The sequence below is a fragment of the Melanerpes formicivorus genome, unplaced genomic scaffold (assembly GCF_026170545.1).
Source record: "Melanerpes formicivorus ecotype bairdi unplaced genomic scaffold, bMelFor1.0.p_v2 SCAF_52, whole genome shotgun sequence".
Lineage (NCBI taxonomy): Eukaryota > Metazoa > Chordata > Aves > Piciformes > Picidae > Melanerpes > Melanerpes formicivorus.
The window spans coordinates 4,438,886-4,451,683 of record NW_027142404.1 but is presented as its reverse complement, the minus strand read 5'-3'; the positions used below and the strand labels follow the sequence as shown (position 1 = coordinate 4,451,683).

Genomic DNA, 12,798 nt, shown 5'->3' with positions numbered 1-12,798 from the left:
AGTCTCCTCTTCTCCAGGCTAAGCAACCCCAGCTCCCTCAGCCTCTCCTCACAGGGCTGTGTTCCAAACCCCTCACCAACTTCGTTGCCCTTCTCTGGACTCGTTCCAGCAACTCAACCTCCTTCCTAAACTGAGGGGCCCAGAACTGGACACAGGACTCAAGGTGTGGCCTAACCAGTGCAGTGTACAGGGGCAGAATGACCTCCCTGCTCCTGCTGGCCACACTGTTCCTGATACAGGCCAGGATGCCATTGGCTCTCTTGGCTGCCTGGGCACACTGCAGGCTCATGTTCAGCCTACCATCGACCAGTACCCCCCAGGTCCCTCTCTACCTGGCTGCTCTCCAGCCACTCTGACCACAGCCTGTAGCACTGCATGGGGCTGCTGTGGCCAACATGCAGAGCCTGGCACTTGGATGTGTTCAATCTCCTGCCCTTGGACTCTGCCCATTTGCCCAGCCTGTCGAGGTCCCTCTGCAGAGCCTCTCTACCCTCCAGCAGATCAACTCCTGCTCCCAGCTTGGTGTCGACCACAAACTTACTGATGATGGACTCATTGCCCTCATCCAGATCATCAATAAAGATGTTAAAGAGCATAGGGCCCAGCACTGATTCCTGGGGGACACCACTGGTGCCTGGCTGCCAGCTGGATGTGCCACCATTCACCACCACTCTCTGGGCTCAGCCATCCAGCCAGTTCCTAACCCAAGGCACTGTGCTCCCATCCAAGCCCTGGGCTGACAGCTTGGCCAACAGTTTTCTGTGGGGAACAGTGTCAAACGCCTTGCTGAGGTCCAGGCAGACTACATCCACAGGCCTCCCCACATCCACCAGGCAGTCACCTGATCATAGAAAAAGAACAGGTTGGTCAGGCAGGACCTGCCCTTCCTAAATCCATGCTTACTGGGCCTGATCCCTTGGCCATCCTGTAAGTGCTGTGTGATTGCACTCAAGATGACCTGTTCCATGATCTTGCCTGGCACTGAGGTCAGGCTTACAGGCCTATAATTCCCTGGCTCATCCAACCGGCCCTTCTTGTGGATGGACACCACACTGGCAGCTTCCAGTCTTCTGGGACCTCTCCAGTGAGCCAGGACTGATGAAAAATAATAGAGAGTGGCTTGGCCAGCTCATCTGCCAGCTCTCTCAGCACCCTAGGATGGATCCCATCTGGTCCCATGGACTGGTGGGGATCCAAGTGGCTGAGGAGATCTCCAACCACCCCCTCCTCATGGAACAGAGAGAAACTATGCTGCTCCCTGGCTCCTTCTGCCAGCTCTGCAGGCCAGCTGTCTGGAAGACGTTCTGTCCCGATAGTAAAAATTGAGGCAAAGAAGGTGTTGAGTACCTCTGCCTTTTCCTCATCTTTTGTTACAACGTTCCCCTCCATGTTAACCAAGGAGTGGAGGTTGTCCTTGCCCTTCCTCTTGCTATTAATGTATTTATAGAAGGACTTTTTGTTGTCCTTCACAGCAGAGGCCAGTCTAAGCTGCAAATGTGCTTTTGCCTCCCTAATTTTCTTCCTACATGACCTAGCAACATCCTTAAACATTTCATGGGTTGCCTCCCCTTTCTTCCAAAGATGATACACCCTCTTTTTTTCCCTTACTTCTTTTAGAAGTTCATTGCCCATCCAGGCTGGCCGTCTGCCCCGGCAGCTCATCTTCCGGCACATTGGCACAGACTGTTCTGAGCCTTCAAGAGTTCTTCCTTGAAGCAGGCCCAGCTCTCCTGGACCCCTTTGTTTTTAAGGGCTGTTTCCCAAGGAACCTTCTGAGTTAGTTCCTTGAGTAGCCTGAAGTCTGCCCTCTGACAGTCCAGAGTGGAGGTCTTCTTGCTGCCCCTCTTAGGTTGACCGAATACTGAGAATTCAATTATCTCGTGGTCACTGGACCCTAAACACCCTCCAACCACCACATCACCCACCAGCCCTTCCCTGTTGGTGAAGAGGAGGTCAAGCAGAGCCTTGCCCCTGGTAGGCTCACACAGCACCTGGGATAAGAAGCTGTCCTCCATGCACTCTAAGAACCTCCTTGACTGTCTCCTCTCTGCTGTGTTGAGATCCCAGCAGATGTCAGGCAGGTTGAAGTTGCCCACAAGGACAAGCTCAGGCGATCCTGAGACAGCCCTAAGCTGCCTATAGAATGCTTCATCAACATGTTCATCCTGGTTGGGTGGTCTATAACAGACTCCAACCAGGATGTCTGCCCTGCTGGTCTTCCCTCTAATTCTCACCCACAAGCACTCAACCTGATCATCCCTAATCTCCAGCTCAATGGCATCTAGTGCCTCCCTGATGTACAGGGCCACCCCTCCACCCCTTCTTCCTTGCCTGTCTCTCCTGAAGAGCCTGTAGCCGTCAATTGCAGCATTCCAGTCATGTGAGTCATCCCACCACATCTCTGTGATGGCAACTACATCATAACTTTCCTGCTGCAACAAGGCTTCCAGCTCCTCGTTTGTTGCCCATGCTTCGCGCATTAGTGTACATGCACTGCATCCGGGCTGCTGGTTTCACCTCCAACTCTAGCTTATCATCCCCAGACTCCTGCCTGGGGGAACTGGTTTCAGCCCCTTCCCCCTTTGAATCTAGTTTCAAGCCCTGTCGATGAGACCTGCCAATTCCCTTCCTACAATCTTTTTACCTTTGGGGAATAGGCCATTCTCGTACACTGTGAACTTCCCCTCCTCTGGGGAAGCTTGTCTTGTCCTTGCCAGTAATCCCAGGTTGGTCTTGGCTCTCTGTTTCTCCCTTGGTGGGACACCTCCATGCTGGCTGTGCCAAGGACATCACAGTCACCTTGCAGTCAGAAGTTGAGGTCACCTTCAAAACGCACCCTGTGAATTGTCAGGTGTACAGTATTTCCTCCCAGCTGCCACCAGAGGAGGTCCCTAACTGGGACTATTGCCTGCATGCCATCACATGGGTGGACACCATAAGGGCCCTAGGTGCCAGGTGGCCTCTCAAGAAGGTGGTGAGAAGCACAGCAGCAAAAGCTACCTGAGCTGCCACAAGAAATGCTGCTGATTGCAGCAGATCACCACCTCTGCTGGCTGAGCCGCTCTTCCTCCTCCTGACAGTGAATTCATCCTTGAGGGGATCTAGCAGGGTGTGTTAGAGGAGAGGTGGCTGCTGAGGGTTCACACAAGATGGGGAAGTCTCTTTGACAAGAGGCAAACCCTAAACCAAGAGCTGAAGTGTTGCAGTCTGTGTTGCATGGGAGCTCAGAGTTTTGAACACATTTGCACAGCATGGTGAGGGTTGGAAGGGACCTCTGGGGATCACCCAGCCCAAATCCCTGCTAAAGCAGGGACACCCACAGCAGCTTGCCCAGGACCACAATGGCCAGTGGATTTTGGGATTCTTCCACAGTAGATTTCTCCACCTCTCTGGGTAGCCTGCTCCAGGCCCCCAGCAGTCTCACCCCAAAGAATTTTCTCCTCCTGGTCAGATGGAACCTACTGCATTCCAGTTTGTGCCCCTTGCCCTGTCACTGGGCATCACTGAGAAGTGTCTGGCCCCATCCTCTTGCTCCCTTCCCCCTTTAGCTGTTGGTCACCACTAGGCAGATCCCCATTTCCTAGCAGTCAGATCTCTGTTTCTGCCTTTGCACCCTTAAGGAGTTCAACCCCCTGCCTCTTATTTTAGGGTGCAGAGCACCAGCACTCTGCTGTGTGTGCTGAGGAGCCCCGCACCACCTTAGGGCTGAGCTCTGAGTGTTGCCTGCACTGAGCAGGGCAGCAATGCTGGCCAAGCATCTGGAGAGCAGGGCTGATGGTTGGACTCAATGGGCATCCAGGTCTTTTCCAACTCAATCTGCTGCTGTTGGCTGTGGGGATTGCAGCAGTAACTCCTGCTTTGATTTTCCTTGTCCAACACCCGTCTCTTTAGGTGATGGCTCTGCCCCAGGTGTTGAACCATTGTAAGACCTGGAACCCAAATCGTTTTGCCTAGCAGAGGGACAGCAGTCAGAGACTTTCCAAATGAGTTCACTCCCATCCCCAAATGCCCCTCTCCAGTGCCCAGCAGCACAGCTGTTGCCCCACACAAGACATCTCTGTGGAAATTCCTCTCTCATGAGACAAGAAGGAAATGTAGCTTCTAGAGATGTTTATTCTTGGGGTTCTCCACCCTCAGGAGAGAAACTGAATACTGCTGTAGAGGCTGCTGGCTTTATAGGGGCCAGGAAAAGCAAGGTCAGGCACTCTGCAGGCACTGGTACCCAGTGGCAGTCCCTATGGGTGTGTTTGCAGTGTGGGTGCTGATGGCTTTGGTCAGCAGCTGACACACAGCCTACAGCAAAAGTATGCCATCATTGCAGGACAGCCATAGGAACACCCCTGTCTGTTGCTGCTGCTGGAGACTCTCTGCTCAGCCTGGCCCACCAGGCTCTGCTCAAGGACTCTTCCCTCTTCTTTTTGCAGGTGCTGGAGCCAGAAGCACAGCCAGCTCAAAGTGTCCTGGAGAGCAGAAGTGGTGAGGTGCAGATTCTCCTCAGCGCTGTTGTCACCTGCTCTGAGCCCCATCTGGACAATGGCCTCGAGTCCTAGGAAAGCCCAGAGCCAGAGCAGATTTAGCCCAGCCTGCCCCTCCTGAGTCATTACAAACCAATGAGTTATTACTATTATTAGCAGCATTCCTGTTGATTGGATTGCTCTGATCCATCTGGGGTTAGCAAGCCAGCAGTTTCCACACTTTGACCCTTCCAAGGCTCTCCTGCATCCCTTGACTCTGCTCTGCTGAGACCCCACCTCCAATACTGCCACCAGTTTAGTGTCCCCAGCATTGAGGACACAGGGTACTGGCGTTTAGACACAAGGCAGCAGCAGCGAGCACAGTGTGGTCACGAGCTGCAGCACAATGATCTGGACACAGCATGGCAGCAGCGAGCACACTGTCCAGTCACTGAGCTGCAGCATGACGATTTGGACATACGGCGGCAGCAGTGAGCACATAGGGAGCCAGATGGCAAAAGGCAATGGCCTGGCAAAAAGGGGCAGAACGCTGAAGGGCTGTGGGTGGCCAAAACGAGGCTGCAGGCCAAAAGGTGGTGAGTAGATTAATGGGGGTGGCAGGCTGAAGGATGGTGGGAGGCCAAAATGCAGTTCATGGAATCACAGAACAGTGGGGATTGTAAGGGACCTCTAGAGAACATCCAGTCCGACCCCGCTGGCCAGAGCATTGTCACCCAGGACAGGTCACAAAGGAACATATCCAGGCAGGTTTGGAACGTCTCCAGAGAAGGAGACTGCACAACCTCTCTGGGCAGCCTGCTGCAGGGCTCCAGCACCCTCATAGTAAAACGTTTCCCTCTCTCACTAGCGTCACAACCTTTGTGACTTGCTCTCTGTACCAATCAAAGCTGCAGCCTCCAGTGCATGGTTTCTGTCATTTATTTTTGCCAATCCTGGCAGCAGTCCGGCTGGGCATTCATTACAAAATATATTAAACCACCTATGAAGACTTCCAGACGAAGAGGAGCACTTTCCTTCTGTCCAAAAAGGCAAACCAGCACAACAAACCTTTACCAATGACCCCAGAGCAGCCCTCTGCATCCATCTTCAATCTTTTTGCCATGAGAGCATCTCTAAATAAGAGCAGAAAGGCCACCCTGTTTTGATGGCATTAGCCTGATTTAATCCCTTCACAACAAACTCGAGCAGGCAGATCATGAGCCCACTGACAAGTCTGTACAACTCGCACTGTCTGAGCTCCCACACAGATATCACAGACCTACATCTGGAGTCAAAGAAATTGTCCCTGCCCTGCAGGGGAAAGACATTCAGAGGCACAAAGAAAGCCCCTTGGAACAGGACAGATCTGTATCATAGCAGCTTTGCAACAACACATTCTAAGAGGGGCTGGCTTCAAATAGAATAGAATAAATACATTCAAAACAACAGAAATTTGGAAGGTCAAAGAAGCTAAAGTCACTTTTCTAAACCTTTCTGAGACCCAGCAATGGTGCACAGCATCACAAGAAGCCCATTCCTGAAAAAACTTCACAAGAGACTGGTTCAATCCACAGATTTCTTTGGATCTGGTCCAGAGACTGCTCTTGGCACCACAGACCTTTCTGCTTCCTAGCAATTCCACCTCCAATCCACAATGGTAAAACAATGTCTCAAAGGCAAAAATGAGATTTCGAGTCAGGGGAAAAAAAGGCTCTTCCTATAGAAAAGGAATCTCTTTGTGCTCACCTTCAAAAGCTTGAGTAAGTGATAACAGTGGGTGAAGATTGTGCCTTCAGATGGTGATAGTCACAGACTGGTTTGGGTTGGAAGGGACCACCAAAGGTCATCTGGTCCACCCCCGCTGCAGTCAGCAGGGACATCCTCTATTAGATCAGGCTGCCCAGAGCCCTGTTGAGCCTGACCTTGAATATCTCCAGGGATGGGGCCAATGCAGACTCCTAAGTTCTTCCATTAGCTGCAGACAATGTTCTTGTCAGAGAAAGCTCTGGAACTGCAGTTAAAATGAAGAGAAGGCTGGGAGATGGGGGAAGAAACTGGAACCAGGAGGTACAGAAATTCTTCATTAGCAGATAGAGTTTCTTATGACTATTAAGATGGAACTGATAGCAAAGGAGCTCTGAAAGACCCCTGCTGTCAGCCTCTGCCAGTGGAGTACTTTGCATCACTCAGACTTCTCCACGCTGCTGCTCCAACACAAACCCAGTCCAAGAGTGGCACTGCAGAAAGCATTCATGTGGCTGTAGCCCAGGCAGCAGCTTTCTAGTCCCTGTTGGGCTGTGCTGTTGTAGAACAGTAAAAGCTGAGCCATTTCAGCTCCTGAACCTGCCACTAAACTGAGTTTCCTCATCAGATCTAGCAGACCAGCTCAAAGCTAAACTTCAGGTCACGCTGCAAAGCTTCAGAAGGAAAGCAAGAGTTGACCACACAGAGTGGGGTTTGGGTAGAAACTATCAGAACACAGAGTAAGGAGATTTTATGTTAAAACCACCAGGGTGGAGAAGAAGTGTGACAGGAAGCAGCCCTCAATCTACAGGTGTCCTTCCTGCACACACACCACCCCCCCAAACCCCAAGAAAAAAACAACTTCCAAACAGAAGGGAAGAGAATGGGAGTCTCTGAGCACCTCAGGAAAACATGGATCACTGCCACAGCTTGGAAATGATTGGAGAACTGGTGTGCAGTGTCTGCTGGGTACAGTGCTGGGCACTGCGGAGCCCACAAACAGCTCTGCGGTAAGCATGGTTCGGCTCCAAGGAAGGCTCTAACTGAAGACACTTCAGAACTCCCCATGCTAACAGGACAAGGCTGTCCAGTATGAAAACAATTTCATAGGTTTGAAAAGACTCAAGGCAGAGCTCTTTTCCTGCCTTGGGTCACACATGCTCACACAGAAGACATCAACGTCCCCCTCTGGCTGTGTTTGCCATCAGCCAGGAAGTTCACAAAGTCCCACTAAATGCAACCCCTCTGCAGCTCACTACAGGGCTCTGTCTGCAAAGGCATTTTACTCATCTAGAGAGGATGAGCAAAGTGGTAGGTTTAGGCCTGAACGTTGAATCCCATGCAAGCAGGCAGAGCATCCTCCCAAATCAACACACCCAGCGAGGTCTTTCATCAGACTTCTAGCTGTGCAGCAGATGGACCTTCCCCACTGATGGCCCCCTTGGGATTGCTCTTATGGGGCTGAAAATCAGGAATCCTGCAATGTCTGAAGTCCTTGGGTAGTTGCAACTGCTTGTAGAAACTCTACAGATCTGCTTTAGTATGGCTGAGTTCTTTCCTTGCTATCAGGCTCTGGACTTAGGTTATGGGGTGATGAAAATGTTTTTCCTCCCCTTCTATTTAATTACAAAGTTTACAATTTTATCAACACCATGAGAAGTTCAAACTTCTAGCACCAGTGAGCTTGACCCCCACACTATCAGCACAGGTAAGTCCTGCAACATTAAGAAGCTCAGAAAATCTTGACAGAGAGAATTCAGTGTTTGGGAGATTCAGAGGTTGGTGTCAGTTGGAAGGGACCTTGAAGACCATCTAATTCCAACACCGCTGCCATGGGCAGGGACACCTCCCACCAGAGCAGGGTGCTCAAGGCCTCATCCAACCTGGCCTAACAACTATGGAATTTTTCCCAAGGGCAAACACGATTGCAGTTTCTCCTCACACTCTCCAATTCAGAACAGGCTTTTCTGCCTCTCCAAAGCTTTGAGGGTGGCCCAGCTCCTGTTATCTAATGGGACAGGGCATACTTACCACAGATGGATGCTGCTCCAGCCAGCTGCCCACTGAGGAGTCACAGGAGATGACAGAGGTCAGATGTCACCCAGAACACCAAGAGATCACTCACAGAGATGCAGGGCATGAGCTCATCTTTTGTGCAAACTCAGGTTCCATCCCCAGTAAAACAAACTCTGTCCCCCCCTCTCAGCAGAGGCTTTTACTCCTGTGTGCACTTGATGTGAACCATGGCCAGCCATAGGAGAAGACCCCATCACACAGATCTGTGCCATCCCAACTGTGCACTGCTCTGCCTCTGGTGATTGTAGCTGACACCTTGAGCCACAATGGAACTCAGCAAAAGAAGGGGAAAAATTTGGGGCACTTTCATCCCATATCACAAATATTTCTGCACAGCACTCAGCTCAGAACTTGCTGCACAACTCTACAACACGGCTTCCAGCGAGACTGAGACCAACCTTACAGACACAGGCATCTTCTGGAGGCTAATTCAGCATCAGGGAAGGCTCAAAAGAATACCTCAGCTCTGGGTGATGCCAGCAGAGTCTTGCCCTGATTTCAGCGTTCAAGAGCAGCACAGCTAGTTCCAAATTCTAGGCAAGACAACATAGAAAATGTCTCAACTTTGCCAAGCTCTGTGCAAACCAAACAGAAATCCCTTTACCTTTACTCATCTGGTTGTCTCCATGCCACAGTCTCTGCTGCAAGGCACTGAGGTGAAAAGATTTACAGAACATTCCTGACCTGACCAAAGTGTTCCCAAAAGGAGATGTCTGGGCACTTCAACAGGATTTTCCTCTAGGCACTTAAATTCTGATCACCAACACTTCATTGAGCTTGCTACAAAAGTAGCTGAGTCCTTTGAACAGAGAACATTAGCAAACAACTGAACGTAGGGCCTCAGAGAAAATAAAACCCATACCCCAAGAGTAAAGCAGCACCAACAAAGTTCTGTTGAGGTGAAGATCAACCATGACAGCAGCTCTGACCTTCTCCAGATGCAGCCTGTATGGGCGATGAAGCAGCTGACCTCACTGTGGGCACAGGGGGCACTGCCAGCAAATTTGCTGATGGCACCAAACAGGGAGCAGTGCCTGACGGCCCCTCAGGCTGGGCTGTCATTCAGCCAGACCTGGACAGGCTGGAGAGTTGAGTGGGGAGAAAGGGAATGGGATCCAACAAGGCAAGGGTAGAGCCTGGCATCTGGCAAAGGACAACCCCATGGATCAGTGTAGGGTAGGCTGAGCTGTGGGAGGGCAGCTCTGGGGAAAGGGACCTGGTGGACAGGACACCTATGAGCCAACAATGGGCACTTGTGGCCAAGAAGGCCAAAGGCATCCTGAGGTGAATTAGAAGGACTGTGGTCAGTAGGTCAAGAGAGGTTCTCGTCCCCCTCTACTCTGCCCTGGTGAGGCCACATCTGGAATACTGTGTCCAGTTCTGGGCTCTTCAGTTCAAGACGGACCTCAGGAAACTGCTTCAGAGAGTCCAGTGCAGCACCATAAAACTGCTGCAGACAGTGCAACATCTCCTTGTGAGGCCAGGCTGAGGGAGCTGGAGGCTCTTGAACTCAGAGCAGATGTGCCTGAGGGGTGGTCTCATTGCTGGTGATGAAGATGTGCAAGGCTGGAGCCAGGCTCTGCTCAGTGATGTCCAAGGACAGGACAAGGGGCACTGGGGGCAAGCTGGAATAGGGGAGGTGCCATGGGAACAGCAGGAAAAACTTTTTCACAGGTGCTGGAGCCCTGGAGCAGGCTGCCCAGAGAGGTTGTGGAGTCCCTTTCTCTGAAGACTTTCCAAACCTGCCTGGAAGCATTCCTGTGAGACCTCCCCTGGGTGTTCCTGCTCTGGCAGGGGGGTTGGACCAGATATCTCTGGAGATCCCTTCCAAGCCCTGCCATTGTGTGACTGCTCTGACCAGAGGCTACACAGCTCCATCAGTACTGCGAGCCTGAAAGCCTTCTCTGCGCAGGCTGTTCAGGTCCAGCCTTGTGAGGACCTCGCAACGCACCAGGAGGGTGTCATCCTTGATGAAGGTTCTTTGCTTCAAGGTTTGCAGGTGCATGAAAGTGACGTAGCCAAAGCCTTTGGGGTTGCGGTGAATTGTCGGCCTCTGGAAGGCCAGCAGCTCCGGCTTGGCTTCCATCACCTCTTCGTGGTTCTGCCGCTCAGGGCCTTCCGACTGGTCCAGGATGGAGAGCCGGATGGTGCCCTGGAAGGGCCAGGGCAGGTGGCTGTCATACTCCCCCTGCATGGTGTGCACAAACAGCGAGATGAAGTTGGCGCAGCGCTGCGCGCTGGGCAGCTGGATGTGCAGCCGCAGGCACAGCTTGTAGCCAGGCTTCCCGGTGTAGAAGCCGGGGCTGTGCATCACTACAGGCTTCTCTTCTTCCTGGGCTTTCTGAAGGCTGCTGAAGTTCTCGATCTTCCAAATGTAAATCCCATTGCACTGCTGTGCCTCCAGCTCGGCCACCTTCCCCTCCAGGCAACGGATGGTGCGCTTGAGCTCTGCCACGTGGGCATTCTGAGTCTCCATCTTGGCAATGAGCTCTCTCAGCTGGTGGTCTTGTCTCACCAGACGACCTTCCAGCTGCTGAATGGTTTCTTTGAAGTTTTCAACGTCTGGGTTGCACTCGTATGGGGCATGTGACACATGTGAGAAGAGGGTAGGCTCAAAGGGCAGGCCGTTGATGAAGGGCACAGGGTTGGCAGCAGTGACACTCATGTTCTGAAAGCTCTGAGCCATCATTCTCATGTGGACCTGAGTGAACTCCTGCATGTGTCGTGCTAGTTCGTTCCTCTGCATCTAGGATTGAAAGAGGTGTGGTATGAGGAAAACATCGCCCATGGCCTGTGCCTTTGAAGAGCATGAAATAACATCTAGCAGCTTCTGTGGAGTGAGAACAGCTGGCACAGGAATCAAAGGGCAGAGGATGGGACAAAGGTGCACCAAGGGAGGGCTCCAAACTGGGCCACTGAGAAAAGAAGTTCAAGTGCCAGGAGGCAAATCTTGTTCAACTCAAAACAGTGACATGGGGAAAAGCTGCTACAGAACTTACTCTGTGCTCGACATCAGCATTGAGGACAGGCTGAGGGAGCTGGGGGTGTTCAGCCTGGAGAAGAGAAGGCTCCATCACTAAATATTTGAGGCCCCATCACTGAAGATATTCGAGGTGAGGCTGGACATGGCTGTAAGCAACATTCTCCAGTGGAGGATGTCCCTGCTGACAGCAGGGGGGTTGGACTGGATGAGCTTTTGAGGTCCCTTCTCAGTTGTTTTTTTTCACTGAATTTTTCAGAATGAGGATGGCGAGACACTGGAACAGGTTGCCCAGGGAGGTTGTGGATGCCCCTCCCTGGATTTGTTCAAGAGCAAGTTGGATGAGGCCTTCAGCAACCTCCTCAAGTGGGAGGTGTCCCTGCCCATGTCAGGGTTGTTGGAACTGGATGATCTTTAAAGGTCCTTTCCAACCTAACCCATTCATAGAATCTCTAAACCTATGAACTCTAAGAGCCATCACTGTATTTGGCACAACTTTGGAAGAAAGTTCATCAAGCAAATGATTCACAGAGTATGTTAAATCTGAAAAGGGGAGTGTTTTAAATCTGAGACACCTCAAAGCAAACAAAAAAACCTACAAATAACCGAGGCCTTGGGCTTGTGGATGGAGACAAGAAGAGGAAATTAAAAACACCCCACCAAAACCATGCAGGAGGTCTGCAGCTCATGACTCTGTGCAGAGGCTTACCTTTTCAGGACACCCAAAGGCACTGTAAAAACATGGCACTGGGGCAGTAGGACAATCATTGTCATAATGGTTAGGCATCTAAAACAAAGCAGAGTTGAAATTCAGCTTTCCACCAAGAGCATTCTTTCAGAACACCCTGCAAAAATATGGCTGGATGGACTTTGGAAGGCTGCCTGAAGTCAGAGCACTTCTGACCTCAGTTTGCAAAGCAATATGGAAGTTTGGAATAGCAATGTTGAACTGATGATATATATTCTCCACCTCCCTGCTATGGACTTTAATGGCCTTTGCTCTTAGCTCAGGTACCAAAACAAACTCAGGTCTTCTTGCTGGAATGAGCTAGCTCATACCAGGTCCTAGTGCCTTTCCTTTCCTTTGGAAGCACAAGTTGCTGTGTTGTTTTTTTCTGGTGCTTGTGTTTGAGTCCTCATGATCTCATTGCTCTGAATTCCCGCTATCCATGCCCCAACTCAAAAGCTGAACAGCTTCAGCTGAGGCCTTGCCAGCCCAAAAGAGAAGAAGGGTAATTCTGGGGTTCACAGCAGAACACCTGCCTGCAGGAAGGTCCCTTCCAATCCAAACCATTCTGGGACTCCATGATGAAGCACAACACAAACTATTAATTCTAACCCATCACACAGGTCAGCATTATCTGCTCTCCGTTTTTGCAGTTCATTATTAGATCTAGTGACAGATTTGATTATTACACCTAGTGACAGCAGTGTGACCAGGTGGCCAGGAAGGTCCCCAGCATTCTGGCCTGGATCAGTAATAGTGTAAGCAGCAGGAGCAGGACAGTTATTGTCCCCCTGGACTCAGCACTGGTGAGGCCACAC

General features: G+C 51.3%; 1 protein-coding gene across 5 annotated transcripts in view; it reads right to left on the bottom strand.

Moving 5' to 3' along the window:
• Positions 1 to 4,095: 4,095 nt before the first annotated feature.
• TRAF6 (TNF receptor associated factor 6) overlaps positions 4,096 to 12,798 on the bottom strand; it is a 31,620-nt gene continuing 22,917 nt past the window's right edge. For 4 of the 5 annotated variants that reach the window (XM_068160772.1, XM_068160769.1, XM_068160770.1 and 1 more), the window contains 3 exons: positions 11,963 to 12,040; positions 10,225 to 11,019; positions 4,096 to 4,546 (listed from right to left, as the gene is read on the bottom strand). In XM_068160772.1, coding sequence (XP_068016873.1) covers positions 4,451 to 4,546; positions 10,225 to 11,019; positions 11,963 to 12,040 — 969 coding nt within the window. In that variant the 3' untranslated portion in view covers positions 4,096 to 4,450. Of the gene's footprint in view, positions 4,547 to 9,044; positions 11,020 to 11,962; positions 12,041 to 12,798 lie in introns of those variants that run through there. The other variant, XM_068160773.1, reaches the window with a different exon arrangement.